General features: G+C 39.1%; 2 protein-coding genes across 3 annotated transcripts in view; one reads left to right on the forward strand and one right to left on the reverse strand.

Annotated features, from left to right (window-relative positions):
* Positions 1-17,434, reverse strand: part of ERP44 (endoplasmic reticulum protein 44) — a 91,405-nt gene extending 73,971 nt beyond the window's left edge. The window contains exon 1 of the mRNA XM_029201846.1: positions 17,202-17,434. Coding sequence (XP_029057679.1) covers positions 17,202-17,258 — 57 coding nt within the window. The 5' untranslated portion in view covers positions 17,259-17,434. The remainder of the gene's footprint in view (positions 1-17,201) is intronic.
* Positions 17,435-17,603: 169 nt separating this feature from the next.
* INVS (inversin) overlaps positions 17,604-21,476 on the forward strand; it is a 136,417-nt gene continuing 132,544 nt past the window's right edge. For both annotated transcript variants that reach the window (XM_029202100.1, XM_029202101.1), the window contains exons 1-2: positions 17,604-17,798; positions 20,937-21,066. In XM_029202100.1, the coding sequence (XP_029057933.1) occupies positions 20,961-21,066 (106 nt within the window). In that variant the 5' untranslated portion in view covers positions 17,604-17,798; positions 20,937-20,960. The remainder of the gene's footprint in view (positions 17,799-20,936; positions 21,067-21,476) is intronic.

Consider the following 21,476-nt stretch of genomic DNA (forward strand, 5'->3'; position numbering starts at 1 on the left):
TTAGACAGTACATTTACCTCCTCACTGTCCTTCTGTCACTTAAATGTAGGCCATTTCCCTTTCTCCAGCCAGTGAGCGGGAGGGGGGACAGAAAGAGGAACAGAGAAAGAGAGAAACAGAGTGAACCACCGGAGCATAAAAGAAGCAGGGGGAACACTATTTCAAGAAGAAAATTTCACTTAGAGTGAAATTTTATAAGGGTATAAGTGAGAGACTTACCAAAGGGTAGTCTAATTCACAATTAGGAGGCTACTCTGACCTAGGGAACACATCACAATCATCATTTTTAAACAGTTAAATCATGTCTGGTAGCCACCAGTAAGGCAGACCCAGCTCCTCTACTTAAAACACTTTCAATCTACAAATTTAAAATTTGCTTTCACAAGATTCAAATCAAACAAAATCACATAGGCTCTGCCTGCCACCAACAGATGAAATTAGCGATTCCTTGTATGATGTGTCACTCTGGACTTATGAACTAGGCATAACAAACATCATTTCAGAAGCTAAACCGAAAGAGAAATGCTTCTTTATATTTTTTAATGATTTCCAGCAAAAAAAAAAAAAAGGGACACATTCACATATATTTGGCTTGTATGAATGAAACTGACTTTAATTACCTAAAACAACTTACTGATAGGAATTACCCCAGTCCTGACAATGGGATAATAAACTTTGATAGTAATACAAGTGTCCTGTATTTCTCTTAGAAGAAAATGTGCCCAGAAGACACCCTCCTTCCTTAAACTAAAAATCATTTAAACAACCTGAATAAAAGTGCATTTTAAGCCATTAAGAAAATATTTTCTATCCGATCTTTAGACTATTCAGGGATATTTATTAACTTAGTACTTCAAAGTAATATTCCAAAATAGTATACTCTTGGAAATCAACTCATATAGGAATATAGACAAACTCTCTGCTAATTTCCTCATATATCACAATCTATTTTGCATTAGAAATAACAGCTAAAGGTGATCAAGGGAAGTTAGTACCACTGTACATATAAGTATTCCCCAAATAATGTAAGCTAAGAAAGACTTAACATTAAGGCATCAAACACTACACTTTAAGTACAATTAACTACTTCAGTGATGGTTTCTCTTGCCTCATGGGCCAAATGAGAAAAAGAAGACTGAAAATCTGATTATTTTGCTACAGAATATTGGATACTTCTCAGAATTAAAAGCTATTTCTTGAGGGCTCATCTTATTATATATTTACCTTAACCACTCTTTTGTTCCAGACAATAACCAGTGTATATGAAGGAGGTCCTTATAACAGTTTGTGGACTGGAAAACACAATTTACCCTCCTCTTCTAACGAAGTACCCATCTTCCCAATGGAAGGGGTTTGTAGATGTATTCATGAGATTAGAAAAGGAAAACCGTACGATGAGCTTTTCTTGATCCAAGCTGAAATTCTCATTATAAACTACGTTATATGCCAATAGGTTCTTACCAAATACCTTCATCACAGTATCTAAATTCAAGAAGATCTGTTATATCCTCAGTTTTCATCAAATCTATAAGCAGATTTAGATTAATGGCCAAAACTTATTAAAGTAGTAGATATCATACATGCTTATGTGTAAGTAACCTCACACCTCACTGGAAGCAATATTTAAGGGATAACTATGGTATATGTAAGTTAAGCTTATAGGAACATATGAAACTATATAACCAGCAATTTGAAATCTTCCACACTTACACAAATAGGATTTTTACATTTGCATCTTTTCAGTGATCAAAATATGCTATAATTCATCTTCTCTTCCCTAACTAAATTCTACTAGAGAAAGATTATATATTTCTAAAGAATCATCATCATTTTCCAAATGTCTAGTCAACTACAACAGTCAGGGATGTATTTTTTGAATGTACAAAGTAAAAGAAATGATGCCTTTCTACGTGGAGCAAATGATATCTTTCAAATAGCAAAGCATAAAGCATGTTTCCCACTTCCATTTATACCACTTACAAGAATTTATTTGCTTTTGTATTAAAGGCAGAAATGCATATCAAGTTAGATTTTTATTTTTATCAATCACAGTTACATTTGTCACTATTTTGATAAGACTATGCCATAACTTACCAGGGGAAAGAGACAAGTTGATAAGCACTTTAAGAAACCACTAATATTTAGAATCAGACTTTTAAAATTAAAAGTCTCATCCATTTACTCATTTCAGAAGGTCGAAAAGGCACTAGAAGCACAGAGAGATTGTCAGAACAAGCGCAATCCTCCTCCAAGGTACTTCTTCCATTTTATAATGACAACTCTATCCACTTGGCAACCTTTCCTTCTCTATTCATTACCTTACAAAACAAAAATCTCTTCTATACGCCAGACATGATGCAAAGTACTTAATATACATTATATCTTAATCTTACAACCTTGCAAAATAATTATCCCCACTTGCAAAATAGGAAATTGGAGGGTCAGAAAGATAAAGAAATTTGCTTAATATCACACAGCTACAAAGAGGTAGAACCAAGAATGAACTAGGTCTTTCCAGCTTCAAAGTCACTCTACTTCTACTATTGTCAGTTATCCCAGAAACTCAGACCCTAGAACTATTTCCATAATGCATCAACTCTCCCTGAAAGGGATGAACTACATTGCATACCTAGGCTTCTGGGGGAAAAAAAAAAATCTGAGTAACAAACATGTTTGAAGCACACAGAATATTTCAATGTAACAACATATATATTTACTATTTACAAACACATATCTCTTTTACATCATCACATCAACTCTTGAAGCTGAAGTAGGAATTATATTATCCCTATTTTATAAATGAGGAAAATGAAAGTATGCAGTATGTGACATATAGTATATGCAAATATTTGCTAAAGGATTAAGACTCAAATAGGCTAAGTGACTTGTGCAAACTAGTGGCAGAACAGGGTTCAAAACCAGGTCTCTTTTAATTCTAAAACCAGTGGTCTGTACAACAAAATACAACTGTTTTCCATAAACTATTTTCATCATTATATACTGAGTTTAAGTACAAAACTAAGTACAGTTATAAAACAGAACTAGACAGATAATTTATTCACTTCATGGTCACATTTTTAAGCTGTTTTTGTTAGTATAATACTGACAGTGCGATTATCATCAGAAGACCACAGGGGGCTGGAAGCTAGTCACGCCAGCTCATTACTTCAGTGTACACAATTTTAATACCACAGGGTGGACAATTTGAAAGTTACCCAAAACAGCAAATGTATTCAATCATTCATTCACTCACTGATTCCTTCATCTAAACATTTATTGAACACCTATGATGTGACAGAAGTCAGAAAAGTTTAAGTGCCTACAATGTACCATGGACACGTTCATAAACAGTCTCATTTTGTCTTCCCAGAATTCTTCAAAAGAGGGCTGTATCCTCATTTGAAAGGTGAGAAAAAGGAAGCTCAGAAAGGTAGAGTAACTTTCTAAAGTTAAGTGGTCAAGCTCAGTGCCATTTCCAAGTTCTATGAGTACAAGCACAGGTATCACACAGGCATCATCTTCTGTTCCCACGTAGCTGGCAGTCTACCACTCTACACCACAACCAAACAAGAGTGAGAGGCCAACCCTACATTGTTCAAAACATACATTTTACTGTTAAAAGTCCTTTCAATATGCACACAAAAGAACTGGAAGGATATTCATTAAAATGTTATCAGTGGTAGGGGTATGTACTTTTTTTCTTCATTATGCTTTTCTGTACCATGAAGGTATACTGCTTTCATGAATCAAAAAATATGTCAGGAAATCTTTTGTTTTCACAGTTTAAGTTATTACAACCGCAGGTTGTGACCCATCCTGTCACACATAGGGAATATTTTGAAAATAGCAAACTGGGGGAACACTGGGGTAAACAGCCAAGGCAACTCCCAGCAGAGCCAACTGGTCCAGGGCTGAGGAGATCAATATTGCCAGCAACCCTGTTATGGAGTTCTACCTTATTGGGTCAGATCACCCGATTTTTTTAAAAAACAAAGCACAGAATAGAAAACAAGAAAAAAGAAAACATCAGCAAACAACATACATAGTAAGTACAGTTTTGGAAATTGTGTTTTAGCTACATGACTTAATTTTTTTCTTTTTTGGCCCAGCCACGTGGCATGCAGGATCTTAATGGAAGTGCAAAGTCCTAACCACTGGACCGCCAGGGAATTCCCGACTTAATCTTCTAATACGCTGCACCTTCTTCACAGCATGACAGCTATACTGCCCTCCTTGCTGCTCCTTGAATATGCCTGTGACACTTAGGAACTTTGCACTGGCTTATGCCCTTGCCTGGAAGGCTCTTCCCCCCAAGAAATCCAAATGGCTAACTTCCTCACCTAGTTCAAGGCTCACCTTCTTGGTGATGCTTACAAACTCCCACTCCCCTGGGCATTCCTGATCCTCCTTAACCTAGCTGTACCTTTTCTTTTTTCCATACACGCAATAAATTATTATTAAGCACTTAACCTGTGTAAGGTATTGTACTAGAAACTAAGATCTAAGAATAAGAAAGCGTGATACCTTTTTAACACTTTTTGTTCCACAAAATCATAGAAGCATGCAAATAACACCTCCTATAAGTCAGACACAAAACCTGTATTATTCAGACACAAAACCTGTATTAAGTCAGACACAAAACCTGTATTATTCCTCAGAGGTTAACAGGCAAGACAACAAAGGTGAAAAGCAGCAGATCCAAGATTTGAGCCCATATCTCTGACTCCTAAATTAAACATTCTCCTAAAAGTCTTCTCTTTAGTTGATATATTTTCAAGTTATTATTAATGGAAAACATTGGGTGGGCCAAAAGGTTCATTTGGTTTTTTCCATAAGATGGCTCTAGTAGCACTTAGTTGTCTTCAACTTCATTCAAAACAATTTTGTTAGACTGTATTGTGACAGCTATCATATCAGCGTGCATTTAAAAAAAGACATCAAAATTGGTAAGTTTTTATGTAGCCATTTTAATATTGAAGATGCAAGAAAAAAAGCAACATTTTTGGCATATTATGCTTTATTATTTCAAGAAAGGTAAAAACGCAACTGAATTGCACAAAAACATTTGTGCAGTGTATGGAGAAGATGCTGTGACTGATTAAACGTGTCAGAGTGGTTTGCGAAGTTTTGTGCTGGAGATTTCTCGCTGGACGATGCTCCATGGTTGGGTAGACCAGATGACGTTGACAGCGATCAAATCGAAACAATAATTGATAACAATCTTCTTATACCACACAAGAGATAGCCGACATACTCAAAATATCCAAATCAAGCGTTAAAAATCACTTACACCAGCTTGGTTATGTTCATCGCTTTGATGTTCGGGTTCCACGTAAGTTAAGCAGAAAAAAACCTTCTTGACCGTATTTCCCCATGTGATTCTCTACTGAAACATAATGTAAATGTTCCATTTTTAAAACAAATTGTGACAGGTGATGAAAAGTGGATACCGTACAACAATGTGGAATGGAAGAGATCTTGGGGCAGATGAAATGAACAACCACCAACCACACCAAAGGCTGGTCTTCACCCAAATAAGGTGATGTTGTGTATATGGTGGGACTAGAAGGGAGTCCTCTATTATGAGCTCCTTCCGGAAAGCCAAACGATTAGTTCTAACAAGTAGTGCTCCCAATCAAACCAACTGAAAGCAGCACTTGACAAAAAGCATCCAGGATGAGTCAACAGAAAACGCATAATCTTCCATCAGGATAACGCAAGACCACGTTTCTTTGATAACCAGGCAAAAACGGTTACAACTTGGCTGGGAAGTTCTGATTCATCCACTGTATTCACCAGACATTGCACCTTCAGATTTCCATTTATTTCAGTCTTTACAAAATTCTATTAATGGGAAAAATTTCAATTCCCTGGAAGACTGTAAAAGGCACCTGTAACAGTTCTTTGCTCAAAGAGATAAAAAGTTTTGGGAAGATGGAATTATGAAGTTGCCTGAAAAATGGCAGAAGGTAGTGGAACAAAGGCTGAACACGTTGTTCTATAAAGTTCTTGGTGAAAATGAAAAAAATGTGTCTTTTATTTTTACTTACAAACCCCAAGGCACTTTTTTGCCCAGCCAATACTTCACTTTACCTCTGGAAGATACTCTATAAGACCAGAATACAGGCACAATTAAATAATAAACAAACTGGACAATTTCTAAAACAAATAAATAGAACATGCTTTAAAATGTAGCACAGTTCTTATAGTTCTAAAGCAAAATTAGGGTATATGAAACTGTTCATTCAAAGATTAAATAAAGAACCAAGTATTTTGCAACACTGGTACTTGTGTTAATTGTGAACAGATCACAAGACTTCCTATGAGAATTAGTATCCATTCTTTTTTTTTTAATAACTTTTTTTAAAATTTATTTATTTAATTTATTGTTTTTGGCTGCGTTGGGTCTTCGTTGCTGTGCGTGGGCTTTTTCTAGTTGCGGTCAGTGGGGGCTACTCTTCATTGCAGTGCATGGGTTTCTCGTTGTGGTGGCTTCTCTTGTTGCAGAGCACAGGCTCTAGGCGCCTGGGCTTCAGGAGTTGTGGCTCGCAGGCTCAGGAGCACAGGCTCAGTAGTTGTGGCGCACAGGCTTAGTTGCTCCATGGCATGTGGGATCTTCCCAGACCAGGGCTCGAACCCGTGTTCTCTGCATTGGCAGGAGGATTTTTTTTTTTTTTTTTTTTTTTTTGCGGTACGCGGGCCTCTCACTGCTGTGGCCTCTCCCGTTGCGGAGCACAGGCTCCAGACACGCAGGCTCAGCAGCCATGGCTCACGGACCCCCAGCTGCTCCACAGCATGTGGGATCTTCCCGGACCGGGGCACGAACCCGTGTCCCCTGCATCGGCAGGCGGACTCTCAACCACTGCGCCACCAGAGAAGCCCCGGCAGGAGGATTCTTAACCACTGCACCACCAGGGAAGCCCAGTATCCATTCTTAGAGTAAAAACTGGTGCTAGAAACTGAGGAATGAGTCAATTTGAGTAGCTGTTTTCAAAGAATTATTTTGACTACAAAAAAAAAAAAATGTAGCTCTTTTAGAATGTGAAGTCATTACAGAAACGTGAGCTTTTACCAGCTAGCTGGGATTTTACTGCAATTGAGCCAGAACCATAGTAATAAAATGAAAGGAATTGAGAAATATCCAAATTTCTCTCTCAGATCAGATTCACAACTGAAACTGTTCTTTACTCACAGATAGACTTTAATGTTGTGTCAGTAATATTTTAAGAGTTGGCATTTCCCCCTACATTTTACAAAACTTCAAATACAACAAAACACCTAAACAGCAGGCATGTAAATATGAGTATCTTGTCCAAAGGGCCAAGAAATTTTAACTCCATTTAATATTTTACCTTATAAACTTATTCATGATCTCTACTCCATCACTAAATCACACTTTCTTCACATTTTGGAATTGGCTCAAATTTAGAAAACTGCTATATGTATTAAAGATTAGCCTGTCTTCATGAGCTCATACAACTTCTGGCCTTTTTAAAGTATGCAAGAAGAGAGATGCACAGTAATTTCTGAGTTTATCAAATTAGAAGATTAAGTTCCTGGCAAAGGTACCCTTCTGATACCTGAGGCAAACAAAATGTATCAACAGGCCATCTTTTTACAGGTAATTTTACTAACTAAAAATGTAGGTATGTACTTAATAAAATTTTCTCTATATCATTTCTAAAAATGAAGACTTCAAAAGAGACTTTATCACAGAGACAAACTGTAGGCCATCAAGTCCCAACGTCCCAGTCACATTCCACTGGAAGGTCTGCTAGACTCCTCCAAACAGTCTATGCAATCCTACTCAATTTTCAGTTGAAAAACTAGGGCCTCAAGAAGGAAAGAGATTTGCCCTAAATGACCTTGTGAACTAGTAAAAGAAAAATACTAACACTCCAACTCTTATTTTCAAGTTTTAACTAGTATTCTCTGGTGCCTCCCTAAATTTCCCATTAGGCAACAACCAAAAGCCAAGTCTGTGCTAATAAGATTATTGACGCTTTTTTCCAGGTTATTGCTATTCCTCGGACAGGTAAAATATGTGTCCCTCACAAGCCGTGAAACACTATTTGAGGCATTTTCCTCATTCTTTACCTCACCGTTGTCTTGGTTTCTGAGACAGACAGCAAGAGCAAAGCTCTAGACCAGCCCTATCCAATGGCACTTTCTGCAACAATGGAAATGTTTCAGCACCTGGATTGTTCAATACAGTAGCCACTAGTTGCAAGTGACTACTGTGCCCTTGAAATATGGCTACTGTGACTGAGGAACGGAATTTTTTATTTTATTCCATTTTAATGAATTTAAGTTTACAGTACAATTCTAGATAACTATAACTTCCGTCATTATACTGCCTGAGACCCAGTAATGGTTCTTATATCCCTTCCCGCCTACTGAACTGAGCAAAACACTAACGATAGAGTCCCATAGAAATAAAAAGGCCTCCAATTCCTTTTTTCCAGGGTCAAAAATTCTTCTCATTCCTAAAGACCTTTTTCTAAAATCTCTTAAATCCAGTTACCAAAGCTCCCACCACTAGACCCTTATAATCTTGAGGAAGAAATGGGTAAAGTATTGGCACTCTACTATTCACCCTGCAGTTTTCTTTAGCTCCAATACTAGCATGTTTTTCTGAGATGATTTCTTCCTTCATTTTCATTGTTTTTCTCTATTATTTTAGTAATGTTCATGTCTACAAACTCAGGTGCCTAAAAATTAGATACATTAAAATATAATGTTGGGGCTTCCCCGATGGCGCAGTGGTTGAGAGTCCGCCTGCCGATGCAGGGGACACGGGTTCGTGCCCCAGTCTGGGAAGATCCCACATGCCGTGGAGTGGCTGGGCCCGTGAGCCATAGTCGCTGAGCCTGCGCGTCCAGAGCCCGTGCTCTGCAACGGGAGAGGCCACAACAGTGAGAGGCCCGCGTACCGCAAAAAAATAATAATAATAATAAAATATATGTGTATATATATATATATATATATAATGTTCAAGGTTCTACATAACGAGAAAATCACAGAGCTAGAGGAATCAGAGATATTGACCACAATATTACCGTGGGAATCAAAGCAGTTAGAATTTGACTGCAATCTTTACAAGAACAGAACCAAGACCTAAGATCCATGGTATTACATAAGAAACTTCTCCAAAGTCCCTTTTTTGTCCCTCTCCTCTTGAGTGGAGTAATCAGAAAGCTGGTGAGAATCCACTAAAGATCATGATTTTTATTTTGGCTAAGATAATAATGAGCTGTTCTAATGGAAACTGGCCAAAGGGTTTGCCAGCTTCTTTGGGGCCAAGTCTGACATCTGGCCATGTCAGCAAGCCATACAGCAAGACTCCTTAAAAAAAAATGAAACCAAAAAAGCACGTATCCAATTCACGTTAAAGGTTTATTAAGTTATTGAAGGGTACAAGCCTTCTTATTCATTCCACTCAAGCCTGAAAATTAACCCATCAATTTAACCTTTCAAGGCTCTACTCTTATCTTCCTTCAAGAAGATTTCTCTGATTCTGCCAATGAGAATAAATTTGCTTCTTTTCAAACATCTACAGCTGTACTTCTCATACTTTAATGGGCATATACGAATCAGCTAGGTACACTGTTAAAGTGCAGATTCTGAATCAGTAGGCCTGGGGTGAGGACACTGGAAGAAGATCCCAGGTGATGCCCAGGCTCACCGCCACATTTCTCTATAGCAAGATCTACAACCCACTTCTACAAATACCTTAAGGGCACCTATCACTTTCATTTTGGAATTCTAATTATTTACATACACATCTTATCTCCCCCACTGAATTATAAATTCCTTGGAAGCATGATATGAATCTCAATTATATTTTTCTTTTCCACAGCAGACAGCAAACAGGCATTCAAACGCTAGGAGTAAAGGAAAGAATAATACCAAAGAAATAAAGTTCCTGCAGCCTGGGCCACAGGTAGTTCCTCTCTATGGAATCAAAGGTAGGTTAAAGAGCACTGAATTCTGTGAAAAGTCAAACTGTTTTTCATTTACTTGGTTAAATGAAATACAGTGCAGTAATATCAGAAAAGCTGTGGCCAAAGCATGCTATTCCTTATACTGGATAGCAGAGTGATGGGGCACAGACCTGCAAAGCTAGCAGATTTTTTGAGGAAATACCCAATCAAATAATAAATTTATTAATTAGGGGAGTTACAGGAATATCCTTTTTAAAAAACATAATACACTACACAAAGAATCACTGAATCATCAAATCCAGTATGTTTAACTTATAGACTAAAAAATTTAGTTAGGTGATTTATCCAAAGATACAAGTATATGGAAGAGGTGGAACTTGTACATAGATGCCCTGACAGCTAGTCCAGTATTCTTTGCACTATGCTGCCTCATGAATGGACACTACATGAAGAAATAACACTTTCCATCATTCTTAAACTGTATCTTGTGAGCACATCTATTCTGAATTACTGGAAGAAGAATGAGTAAACAATTTTTTGAAAAGGGGGCAACTAACATAAACACATACATACATACTCAAGCAGGAATATAAATGGTTAATAAATATGAAAAAATCAACTTTGGTTGTAATCACAGAAATGTAAATTGAAATCAGATAATATTTTTGGTCTACTAAATTGGCACAGACTACAAAAAACACCCACTGTAACTAGAGTGTAAGGAAGTGGGCCTACTCATACAGTTTTGTTTTGGGGTTTTTTTCCAGAAAAATTGCTTTAATTTGTTTGCATAATACCAAAGTGTTTCTCCCTTTTTAAAAAAAATACATCTTTATTGGAGTATAATTGCTTCACAATACCGTGTTAGTTTCTGTCGCACAACAAAGTGAATCAGCCATATGCATACACATGTCCCCACATCCCCTCCTTCTTGAGCCTCCCTCCCATCCTCCCTATCCCACCCAGGTGGTCACAAAGCACCAAGATGATCTCCCTGTGTTATGCTGCTGCTTTCCACTAGCCATCCATTTTACATTTGGTGTGTATATATGTCAATGCTACTCTCACTTCGCCCCAGCTTCCCCCTCCCCGCCATGTCCTCAAGTCCATTCTCTATGTCTATGTCTTTGTTCCTGCCCTGCCACTCATACACTGTTGACAGAAATAAATGTCTGTACAACTTTTCAGTAGGGCAAATTTGTACAATGTATCAGAAATCCTAAATAAAAGCTATACCATAGGATCTAAGAAATACAATTCTGGAAAATTAACCTGAGGATATATTTGGAGATCTGCAGTGAACATCATTGTATATGTATCATTTGTACATTTTTTTTTACAATTGTGAAAAGCTGGAGATGACCAATAACCATATTTTATATTAAAAATACCATAATTTATATTAAAATAATAGTATTTTAACAAACGATGAAGTAAGATATAGTGCATCTAAAAGTTGAGCTACTATAGTGTGGAAAATGTTTTCAATAACTGACAATCAGACATCTTTTCCAAGGCTTTTACAAGTTTTAACCCAACAGAAATATTACTGAATAAAGTAATATATTCCAGTGCTTCTGAATCTGGCTGCATCCTTGGATCAACTAAGGAGATAAAGGGTTAAGAACTCCGTGTCAAAGAATGCAAATGGCCTTTACACAGAAAAAAGCTCATATGAAAAGAGAATCAAGTTAAAATGCACTGAGATAGGGCTTCCCCGGTGGCGCAGTGGTTGAGAATCTGCCTGCTAATGCAGGGGACGCAGGTTCGAGCCTTGGTCTGGGAGGATCCCACATGCCGCGGAGCAACTAGGCCTGTGAGCCACAATTACTGAGCCTGCGCGTCTGGAGCCTGTGCTCCGCAACAAGAGAGGCCGCCATAGTGAGAGGCCCGCACACCGTGATGAAGAGTGGTCCCCCTTGCCACAACTAGAGAAAGCCCTCTCACAGAAACGAAGACCCAACACAGCAAAAATAAATAAACTCCTACCCCCAACATCTAAAAAAAAAAAAATGCACTGAGATACCATTTCTCACCTATCAGATTGACAAACACCCAATCATTTGACATCAACCTTATTAGCAAGGATATGAGAAAAGACTGTTACATTGTTGGTGAGAACTCAAAACCGCAAAACTCCTTCCACTATCTAGCAACATCTACAAAGTTACAAATACATTTACCATTTGCCTGAGCAACGTCAATTACAGGAATCTATCTCAAAGATATACTAGCAAAAGTAGTTTTGCAAAGTAGTTTAACACATTTGTTAAAGCAAAAGAATGGAAACAATAGTAGCACATCTAACCAGAGGAGCAATAAGCAGTTTAAAAGAAATAGGGAATATTTCTATTCTGATCTCTAGGATACACTTTATAGAGTTCTAAAGGGGAGAGAAAGAGGTGGAGAGAGAAAGTATGAATATGCTAGAGTTTATCAAGGGGAGGGAGAAACAAATATACACAAATATATAAGTACAAGTAGATTGCTTACATTTTCTTTTTAAAAGGAAGAATTTTTAAAAAAATTTTTAATTTTAAAGGTCTCTTATATTAGGAGGAAGTTAAGATAGTAGAATAGACAGGGATAGAAGTTGGCCTGCTGTAATCATAGTTTGCTTTAAAGATTTGCTTTGGAAGCAGTAAATTTTACATAATTATACATTAGAAGATTTTTTTTAAAAACTGAAAGCTAAATGAACCTAACCATATATTGAGTTGATGGTTAAGCCCACATAAATTTAATTACAAATTTATAGGGAACAAAAGGAACAGAGAAACATGAAACTACACTATGAGGATCCAATCAGCAATATTCAGAATGTGGCAAATTCTACAGAACAGAGGACCCAGTTTCCCCAACAATAAATTACAAGGAAAAAAAATGAGATGGAGAGTGAGCCTATAGATTTGTAAAGTTTTATAAGAGACATATAAGCCCATTGGGATGTATGAACCTTATATAGCTCCTGCTTTGAACGTTCAATTTGTTTAAAAAAAATTTTTTTTTCTTTGAAACAGTCAGGAAAATCTGAACATTGACTAGATATTTGATGACATAAAGAAATTTCAGTTACTTTTTCTAGATGTGATAATGGTATTCTGGTTTTTGCTTTGTTGTTTAATTCTTATCTTTTAGAGAGACATACTAAAGAAAAAACAAATGACCTGGGAATTAAAAACAAACAAACAAAGAACAATGTTTGGATACCACAGATATAACTAGCCTGATATAGGGCCTACACATCATTGTATTAAAACTGCCCCAGGCAGTTCCAATGAGCTGATCCAATGAGATCAGTTTTGTAAACCACTGATCTGGGGCAAGTCATATCAATAGGATAAATAACTCACTGAGTTATGAATGGAACTACATGTCTCCAAAAGTACTCTTCTTGAAGGTAGGAATCAGTATTTATCATTGGCACTAATGGCTAAAACTGACATCTCTGAATTCTACTGTACTTATTTTTAAGGTACTTATAAAGTTAAATAAATGTTTACTTAGCTCTCTGATTTAGTTTCCTAAGCAAACTTTTCTTGGCTTCTTATACATATTGAACAAACCAGGAGCAATAATGGTAAAAGCCTTAATGTCCAGGCACAAGGCAATTAGAGCTAGTAACAACTTATGATCTATAAACATAAACCATTAAGTGATTAACAAGAAAGCATTCTCAATAAAGCAACTGGAGCAGGTTACAAACCTCTGAACCACAGAAGGTCATTTAGGCTATATCAGACAACTTCATTCCAATTTAGTCTTATTTCTCTTATCTCACCTTTTCAAAACTTTTGTATACAACCAATGCAGGACGAACTGCTAAGAAATAATTAATTTAAGGGGAAAATGATCACTTTTAATCCTGAATAAACCCATCTCAGGTAGAAAGATAAGCAGAAAAGGGCTAATTAATAAGTAACTGATCCTTTGGTTAGTGATAAATGAAATGTCCCTTTAACTTATCCTATAAGCTGCCAAGTAATGACTGTCACAAAGCAAAATGAAAAGATAATGCCGAGGGCTTCCCTGGTGGCGCAGTGGTTGAGAGTCCGCCTGCCGATGCAAGGGACACGGCTTCATGCCCCAGTCCAGGAAGGTCCCACATGCCGCGGAGCGGCTGGGCCCGTGAGCCATGGCCGCTGAGCCTGCGCGTCTGGAGCCGGAGCCTGTGCTCCGCAACGGGAGAGGCCACAACAGTGAGAGGCCCGCGTACCGCAAAAAAAAAAAAAAAAAAGATAATGCCGAGATACATCTGGCCAGGTGCTTTCCTCAGATTCAGGCAGCTCTCCTTAAAAGAGCACACAATTGGGAAAGAATTTCCCAATCCAGACATTATATACATGGGGTTTTAGCAGAGAAACATTGCTGTCTCCAGCATTCCAATCATCTACAAAATATGATGAACAGTTATGGAGGCAGAGATTATACAGTTTAGAAACTAAAGTTGTAATCACATACCTAATGGATCAATTCAAACCGTTACAGAAACAATAAATATTCATGAGGTACAGAAAAGGTATCAGAATTATGCCTCTTTGCATTTGCCAGGTGACTCAAATTTTTCTTCAGATTTATCCAAAATCAGTGCACCCCTATATTACTGCACTTTGTCCAAGACATGCTGCAAATTCAGTGGAGTTTAAAAATAATTTAAAGGCAATGGGGGTGTTTCAAAAAGCAAGTTTGAAATAAAAGAACTCATTCTCTAAGACCCTGACTTTAAAGATATCTATACATAAAAGCTCAGGGGGAAAAAAGTTATCACACTGAACTTCTGTGTTTAGTTACCCATCTCAGAAAGGCTTTTTAGGAATAGAATGATATGTCCCAACATGATTTTGAGATCGGGGGAAAAAAAACACTACCTGCCTACAGAAGTTTAGGATTTTATGTTCCTGCTGTTATCTTATGAACACCACTAACTCTCAATAGATGTAGTTCTTTAGGGCTGAGGTAGAGTTTACCTGAAAAAAAAAAATTATTGTGGTAAGAGAATATATGACTTCTTATAGCAGGCCATTTAAGGAAAAAATGACCTCAGCTAGGGGGAAACTTGGATATTCAATGGCTGTATGTGGGAGGGAATAAACTTGAAGTCTGAGAGGGAAAGTTAGAGGGAGGAGGAAGAAAGCACATTGGAGAAGATAAAGGGTATATTTTTAGACAGGTGGGATACTGAGTAAGCAGTTTCCATCAACAGAACAGAACTGCCAGTTAGATAAGTATTTCAAACTGTGATCAGACAGATGTTCTATAAATATTTGCTAACTGGTATATGACTATTAAAACTACTTTGGTAAATACTGTGTTCAAACTGAATCTAGCTCGACTTGTAACTCTGGCTTACTAAACCTTTTCTTGGGCTTTATTTTCCAGCCTACTAACCTTTACAGGTATTCTCGAAAATGTCTTCTATTCCTCTACATTTACTCAGAAAGATAAGTATACAAAATGTTAACTAGATTTTAAAAGTATTAGAAAAAACTCTTTTTTATGCTTAACAGGGTTTGTAGGTTTTCTATAAAAAGTATGAGTTATTTCAAAATAAATTCTTTTCTCCTTCTTAAACTTAGCTCTACAACCAAACAGTGCATCTGATGTAGTTTTCCTATTCAGTATTTCAACTTTTCTTTCCAATCTCTTAAGATTTTTTGCCCTTCATATTTTTTGTAACCTAAAAGTAATTTCTGGCAAACAACTCATAATTCAGGCCATGTTTATGGACATGGAAAGATTAGTATCTATTATCCTTAAAGAGAAAGTGGTCTCTGATAATAATGAGTATTATTCCAGTACTGCTAGAAGGAAGAGAGCCACAGAGTATAATGCAATTACCAAGAAACAGCTCTCTACAGAGTATTTTCCTCTATACAGAAGCCATTCATTACCATATAATTATAAGAAGTCCCAATAAGACACTTCATCATTTAACATCACCATGTTTATATGCAACTTTTAGTTCTCAAAAGTACTTTGACATTCCCCTTAGTTTTCATAGCACTTATCCTCTGAAAAGGTCCAAATACTGTGTATGGCCTTTGAATATGACTTGAAAATCACAAAGAAAAGAGAGGGGAGAGAGGAAGGAGAGGGGAGAGAAGGGAAAATGGGGAGAGAGGGAAAAGAGAGAGGGAGAGAGAAACTATTTCAAACACAAATATTAAAAATGTAACGTGATATGGCAGAATAAGCACTGCGAGTCAAGAGATCTGCTTCAAATCCCAGTTCTGCTGGTAACCAGCTATACGCCTTCCTCTGAGTCATTTAATTATATTTTTTTACATTGTCAAGACTGATTTTGACTTAGTGTTCACCTTAAATTTAGCTTTTTAAAAACCTACTACAATTAAAGTACTTCAAATATCGTATTATAACACTAGCTCAATTAAAGGTCCATCATTTTACCACCTGGAGTTAGTCCTTCACTTTTGTCTCAATTTGACCTGCAGCCTGGATTACTTAGGCTGCACCCTCAAGATGTATTTGGAGGAAGAGGGGCTGTAGGAAGATTCCTTTACAAGATGGGATGGTGCTGAGCCGGTGAGGAAGTTAAGGAATAAGTGCACATGCACGCAGAAAACCTGGTCATTCACAAATCAGGAGCACTGAAGAACAACTCTGTTTAAATTTCGGGAGGTATAACCAGATTTGAGGACGGCTCTGAGCTGAGGCTTTCTGGTAATCACAGCCTCCACCCTTCAAACCTTTACTCCCCCAGTGGACACCAAACCAATTTCCAGTTCCGGGTTCCCAACCAATCGTATCAAGCCACAACAGAGGGCTCCGCCGACCCGGGCACCGTTTTAGGGCTCCAGAGCGAGATGTACAAGACCCCAGCACCTGTCGGCCTCACATTCTTCCCAAAAAGAGGGGGTGGGAGGGAACAGTAGGTCTATGCCCCGACCTTCTGTACTCAGGCTACCGCAAAGTCCGTGAGCCCTCTGGACTGAAACAACCTCCGAAATCCAGGGGAAGGGGCGCTGCTCGCCGTGACCCTCCCACAGATCCTTCTCCCAGGGCTAATCTCCGGTTTATAGGTCCCACCTCCGACCGTGGTTTCTCAGGCCTCGGGAACCCCGGGCCTGGGAAGCTGACGGACGGATGCCGAGAATGAAGGCAGCGGGGGAGGGTGCACTCCTCGCCACCAGGGGAAAAGATAGGAAAGCAGGGGTAGCGGCAACTGAGCGCCCTCGGCGAGGGCGGCAGGCCATCCGAATGTCTGCCGAAGGGTCTGTCATTCCTTTACTCACTCACCAGGAGCAGCAGGGAGCATCTGAGGTCGGGTAAGGATAGGAAGACGGCAGGACTCATGGTAACGCCGGGGTGCGCGGCAGGGACTGGACAGGGTTGGGTTGGGTTAGGAAAGGGCTGGGCTCCGGGAGCCGGCGGCAGTGGAGGATTCTCCCGGCAGCTGCACCTCGTCCTCTCGACCCGGAGCTCCAGCGGCGAACACCCGGGACAACTTCCAGAGAGGCCTTGCACACCCTCACTTCCGGGTCCTGCCTACCTCGGAGCACATCGGAATATGTAGTCCTGCCCCATTCTCAAAGAGCACGTCATTGGGCACCAAGAACTCTTTTCCCATCAGGCTATCTGCCCTGGTCCACCGAGCCCGCCGCGCGCGGGGCTCTGTGGGATAGAAAGGGCGGAGGGCGGGAACTACAATTCCCAGAAGGCTGTGCGGTCGAGCGTCTCGGGCGGCCTTCCGAGGGGCTCCGCCAGTTTCAGCGCTCAGCGCGGTGGGCTCTGTCCCAGCCGGATGTAGTGGCCTGACCTGGCAGGGGGGGCGGCCCAGCGGGGGTCGTGCCTCCTGGAGCCGCCCCCAGGACTTGAGTCCTGGAGGAGGCGAGGGTGAGTAAGAGGGGGCCTGGCTGGGGAGGCTCCTATCGATCTGCACTGCTTGGCCCCTGCCTCAAACTCACGACCCTCCTGTCCTGGGCTGTGGCCTGAACCTCCCATCACTGGCCTCCTCGCCTGCTGCCTCTTCTCTCTGCGCTAATTCTTGCATTATAAAGCCCGAGCCACCCCTCTGGGTTTCAGTGGAATGTGTCAATGACTTACCCCTAATTGTCTCTTTGGGCTCCTGTAAGGAATAGATGTGGGCTGGACTGGGAAAGCACGTTGTAAACTGAAAAGCTCAGCGCGAGAGTGATTGCTACTAATGCATGGATCACACCTGCAGGATAATTTAAAAATTCGTTAGCCAAGCAGCTGAGGAACAACCTGGCTGCCCCCGTTAGCTCTCCAGCCTCATCTACGAACACCCAGCCAGGTTCACGTGCCCCCAATCGTAGCCACACAAATCACAACTAAGTAGCCGTGAGGCATTTAACTCTTCTGTGGTTCTCCCTACTCCTTGCCTTTGCTTCAGCTTCCCTGCTGCCCGGAATGGCCCTAACCCCTTCTCTACCTGGATAGCCATCTCAAATGTCGCCATCCCTGAGAACGTCCCAAACAACCAACCATTTGGTCCTAATCAAAATTACTCTTCCTTTGCTTATGACTACAGCACCACTAGTTTTCTATGGTTTTAATTATTAGAGCATTTATTACACTGGCTTGTTCTATAATTAGTTAGTGATGATTATACCTTTGCATTGTATAGTATTTCATAATTAACAAAGTGGTTTTGATTTTCATCTGTAAAAAATTTACAAATAGCATTAGCGCTAAAAAAAAAAAATACGTATGCGTTTGAGCTTAAAAACAAGGGAGGGGACCTTAAAGAATGGATTTCTCAGGCTGACAAAATTAAACAGTGATGGAGCCAAGATTTTTATTTAGGTCTCCTCTCTCCTAGTCCAGTGTTCTTATCTCTATACCACTCAGCGACCTCTCTGACAGAGATATAGAAATGAGGAATTAAAAAAGAGCAGAGACTCATGAGTATGAACTCATTACTCCAAGAAACTAAACTTTGACCCTGCTCACCCTCTGGACTTAGCACTCAGCCTATGACTTTTCATTCAACAAACATTCACTGAACACTAGCACCTGTTACTGTGCTAAATGCTAAGAATTATGAGATGAAGTATATATAAATATATTGGGCTGGCCAAAAATTTCATTTGGTTAGTGAATACGTTTTTCAATAAAGTTCTTCGTGAAAATGAAAAATGCCTTTTATTTTTACTTAAAACTGAACGAACTTTTTGGCCAACCCAATATATAACATACAATTTTTAGTTTATTTTCAAAAGTTTTTTGTGATTCTGATGTGCCTAAAATTCTGATTACCTAGAGTCTAAAGTGATAGGCATTAGAGTTCAGTACAGTGCCTAGCACATAGTTGGCACTCAACTTGTTGAATGATCAACTTGGTCTACCAATTTCATGTTTCATATTTTACAGAAAAGCAGAGCTGAGGCAGCCTAAGTGTTCACTCCATATTATTATTATTTTTTTTTTTTGGCGGTACACGGGCCTCTCACTGCTGTGGCCTCTCCCGTTGCGGAGCACAGGCTCCGGACGCGCAGGCCCAGCGGCCACGGCCCACGGGCCCAGCCGCTCCGCGGCACGTGGGATCCTCCCGGACCGGGGCACGAACCCGTGTCCCCTGCATCGGCAGGCGGACTCTCAACCACTGCGCCACCAGGGAAGCCCCCACTCCATATTATTAACAGAACTGGATCTTGATCCCAAGTGCAATTACTCCTTTACCGTGTTTCCACCTCCACCCCTGTTTTGTAGCTTCTTTCAAGTCACTTTAATATAATCCTGCATATGACTGGTTTTTCTGACATGACAGACATGCTCAGACATGACAGAGTCTCTCAAAACGCCCATTTCTGCCAAGATGTTAACTCAAATTGTCAGCAAAATAAAGCCATGAAGAGCTGACTTTACCAAAATTAAGAAAATGCTTTCACTCTAAGGCAGAACTTGAACCAAAAATCTTCATCAATGACAGCCAAGTACTAGCTCATGAGTTGTGATAAATTTATTTTACAAAGCTCTCAGGTCCTTGGGAGTCACAGAGATTGGAGTGTCAGTTTCTGGTAAAATCAGAAGAGGGCTTGCTTACCCTTATTGCAGATACTAACTGTAGCTAATTAACAGCTGCTCCCTTTAGATAGGTACGTATGCTCCACTTTGCCATGTTCCCCATGACTCCCCGTGTTTCTTGCCCTTGTTACCTCCCTGATCCTTGTAGGCATTCAACTTTGGAACTTTGATATAGCATCTTTGCTTTAGGATGGAAGTTTAAGATCATCGATGAAACTACCCCTCTTTCCTTCCCATCAGATGCTTGAATTCTTCCTGCTGCATTTCTGACATAATCCAGCCTCTGCTTAAACACTCTTATGATAAGGAACTCACTATTTTCCTATGCAGCTAATGCATTTCTAGAAGGTTCTATCAAACCATATGAGACTACCAGTCAAAGCAAAATTTTTCCTTAATGAAAAATGGTTTATCCTAATGATGTGGTTTCCAAGTTAAGTTCCTAAGGTCAAGATCTCTAACTAGGTATATTTCCCTGGTGGACACAAGGGGAGAACAAATATAAATTCCTCCTTTTGTGGGCATGAGAGAAAGAATGAAGTACCTTCTAATTTAGTGCTTAAATCTAGGTAATTCTAACCTGACAATTAAGTTCACATCATACCTATTTTGTGGCTTGGTCATCACCTTTATTCCCAATATCAATTCTAATATTTAGTATTATGTGGAATCAAATCACCTGTATTAACTTAGCAAGTCACTGTGACTTTTGGACCCTGTGTCTAATGTTAAATATTAAGCCTTTTTTTTTTTTTCCTCAGCCCCTGAGAAGGGTCTTGAAGCATCTAATCCTTTCATTTTACAGATGAGCAACTTGTACAAGGGGTCACCTAATTTACTCCATTATGGCAATTCTAAGACAAGGACTGTAGACTTTTTGAATCCTGGTGAAATATTTCTAGTAAACCATGTTTATAATGTACCCATTTAGAACTGATGAGATGGATTTCCTACAGATACTTATTGGTTGCATCATCATTTCAGGTTGTTCCAGTTGTTGAGAAGACTATGAACAGGTCAGAGAACTTGTTCTTTCCTGGTTCCTCATTAGCATCCCAAGTTCATGCTGCTGCTATTAATGGAGATAAGGGTGCTCTTCACAAGCTTATCATAGGTAAGCTCCAAGCTCCCCTTAAGTACAGAAACTTTAAAAAGAACTCTTTGTCCTAAGGAAGTTTGTTAATCTGTCTTAATTTGCAATTTACTTACACATTTTAATGGAAATACATTATTGTTTATATTTGGTTTCAGGACTTGGACAAGAAAGAAATTAAGTCCTGAAACTTAAAAATACAGGTTAAGATTAGATGAAAAGTACTTGAAAAGTATCTGTGTGTTTGGCATTGAATCTGGATGTGTACTTTAAGGTGCTAAGAGAATTAATTCATCTTTGTAACAGCAGAGATCTGGAATGAGATATTGGCTAGTGAGCTATAACATTTAATATATACCCAAAGTACTAATGTTTACAAATAATTTAAATTTTAACGATTTAAAAAATTTTTTAACATCTTTATTGGAGTG

The sequence above is a fragment of the Monodon monoceros genome, unplaced genomic scaffold (genome assembly GCF_005190385.1).
Source record: "Monodon monoceros isolate NGI ecotype Baffin Bay Population unplaced genomic scaffold, NGI_Narwhal_1 Super_Scaffold_5, whole genome shotgun sequence".
Classification (NCBI taxonomy): domain Eukaryota; kingdom Metazoa; phylum Chordata; class Mammalia; order Artiodactyla; family Monodontidae; genus Monodon; species Monodon monoceros.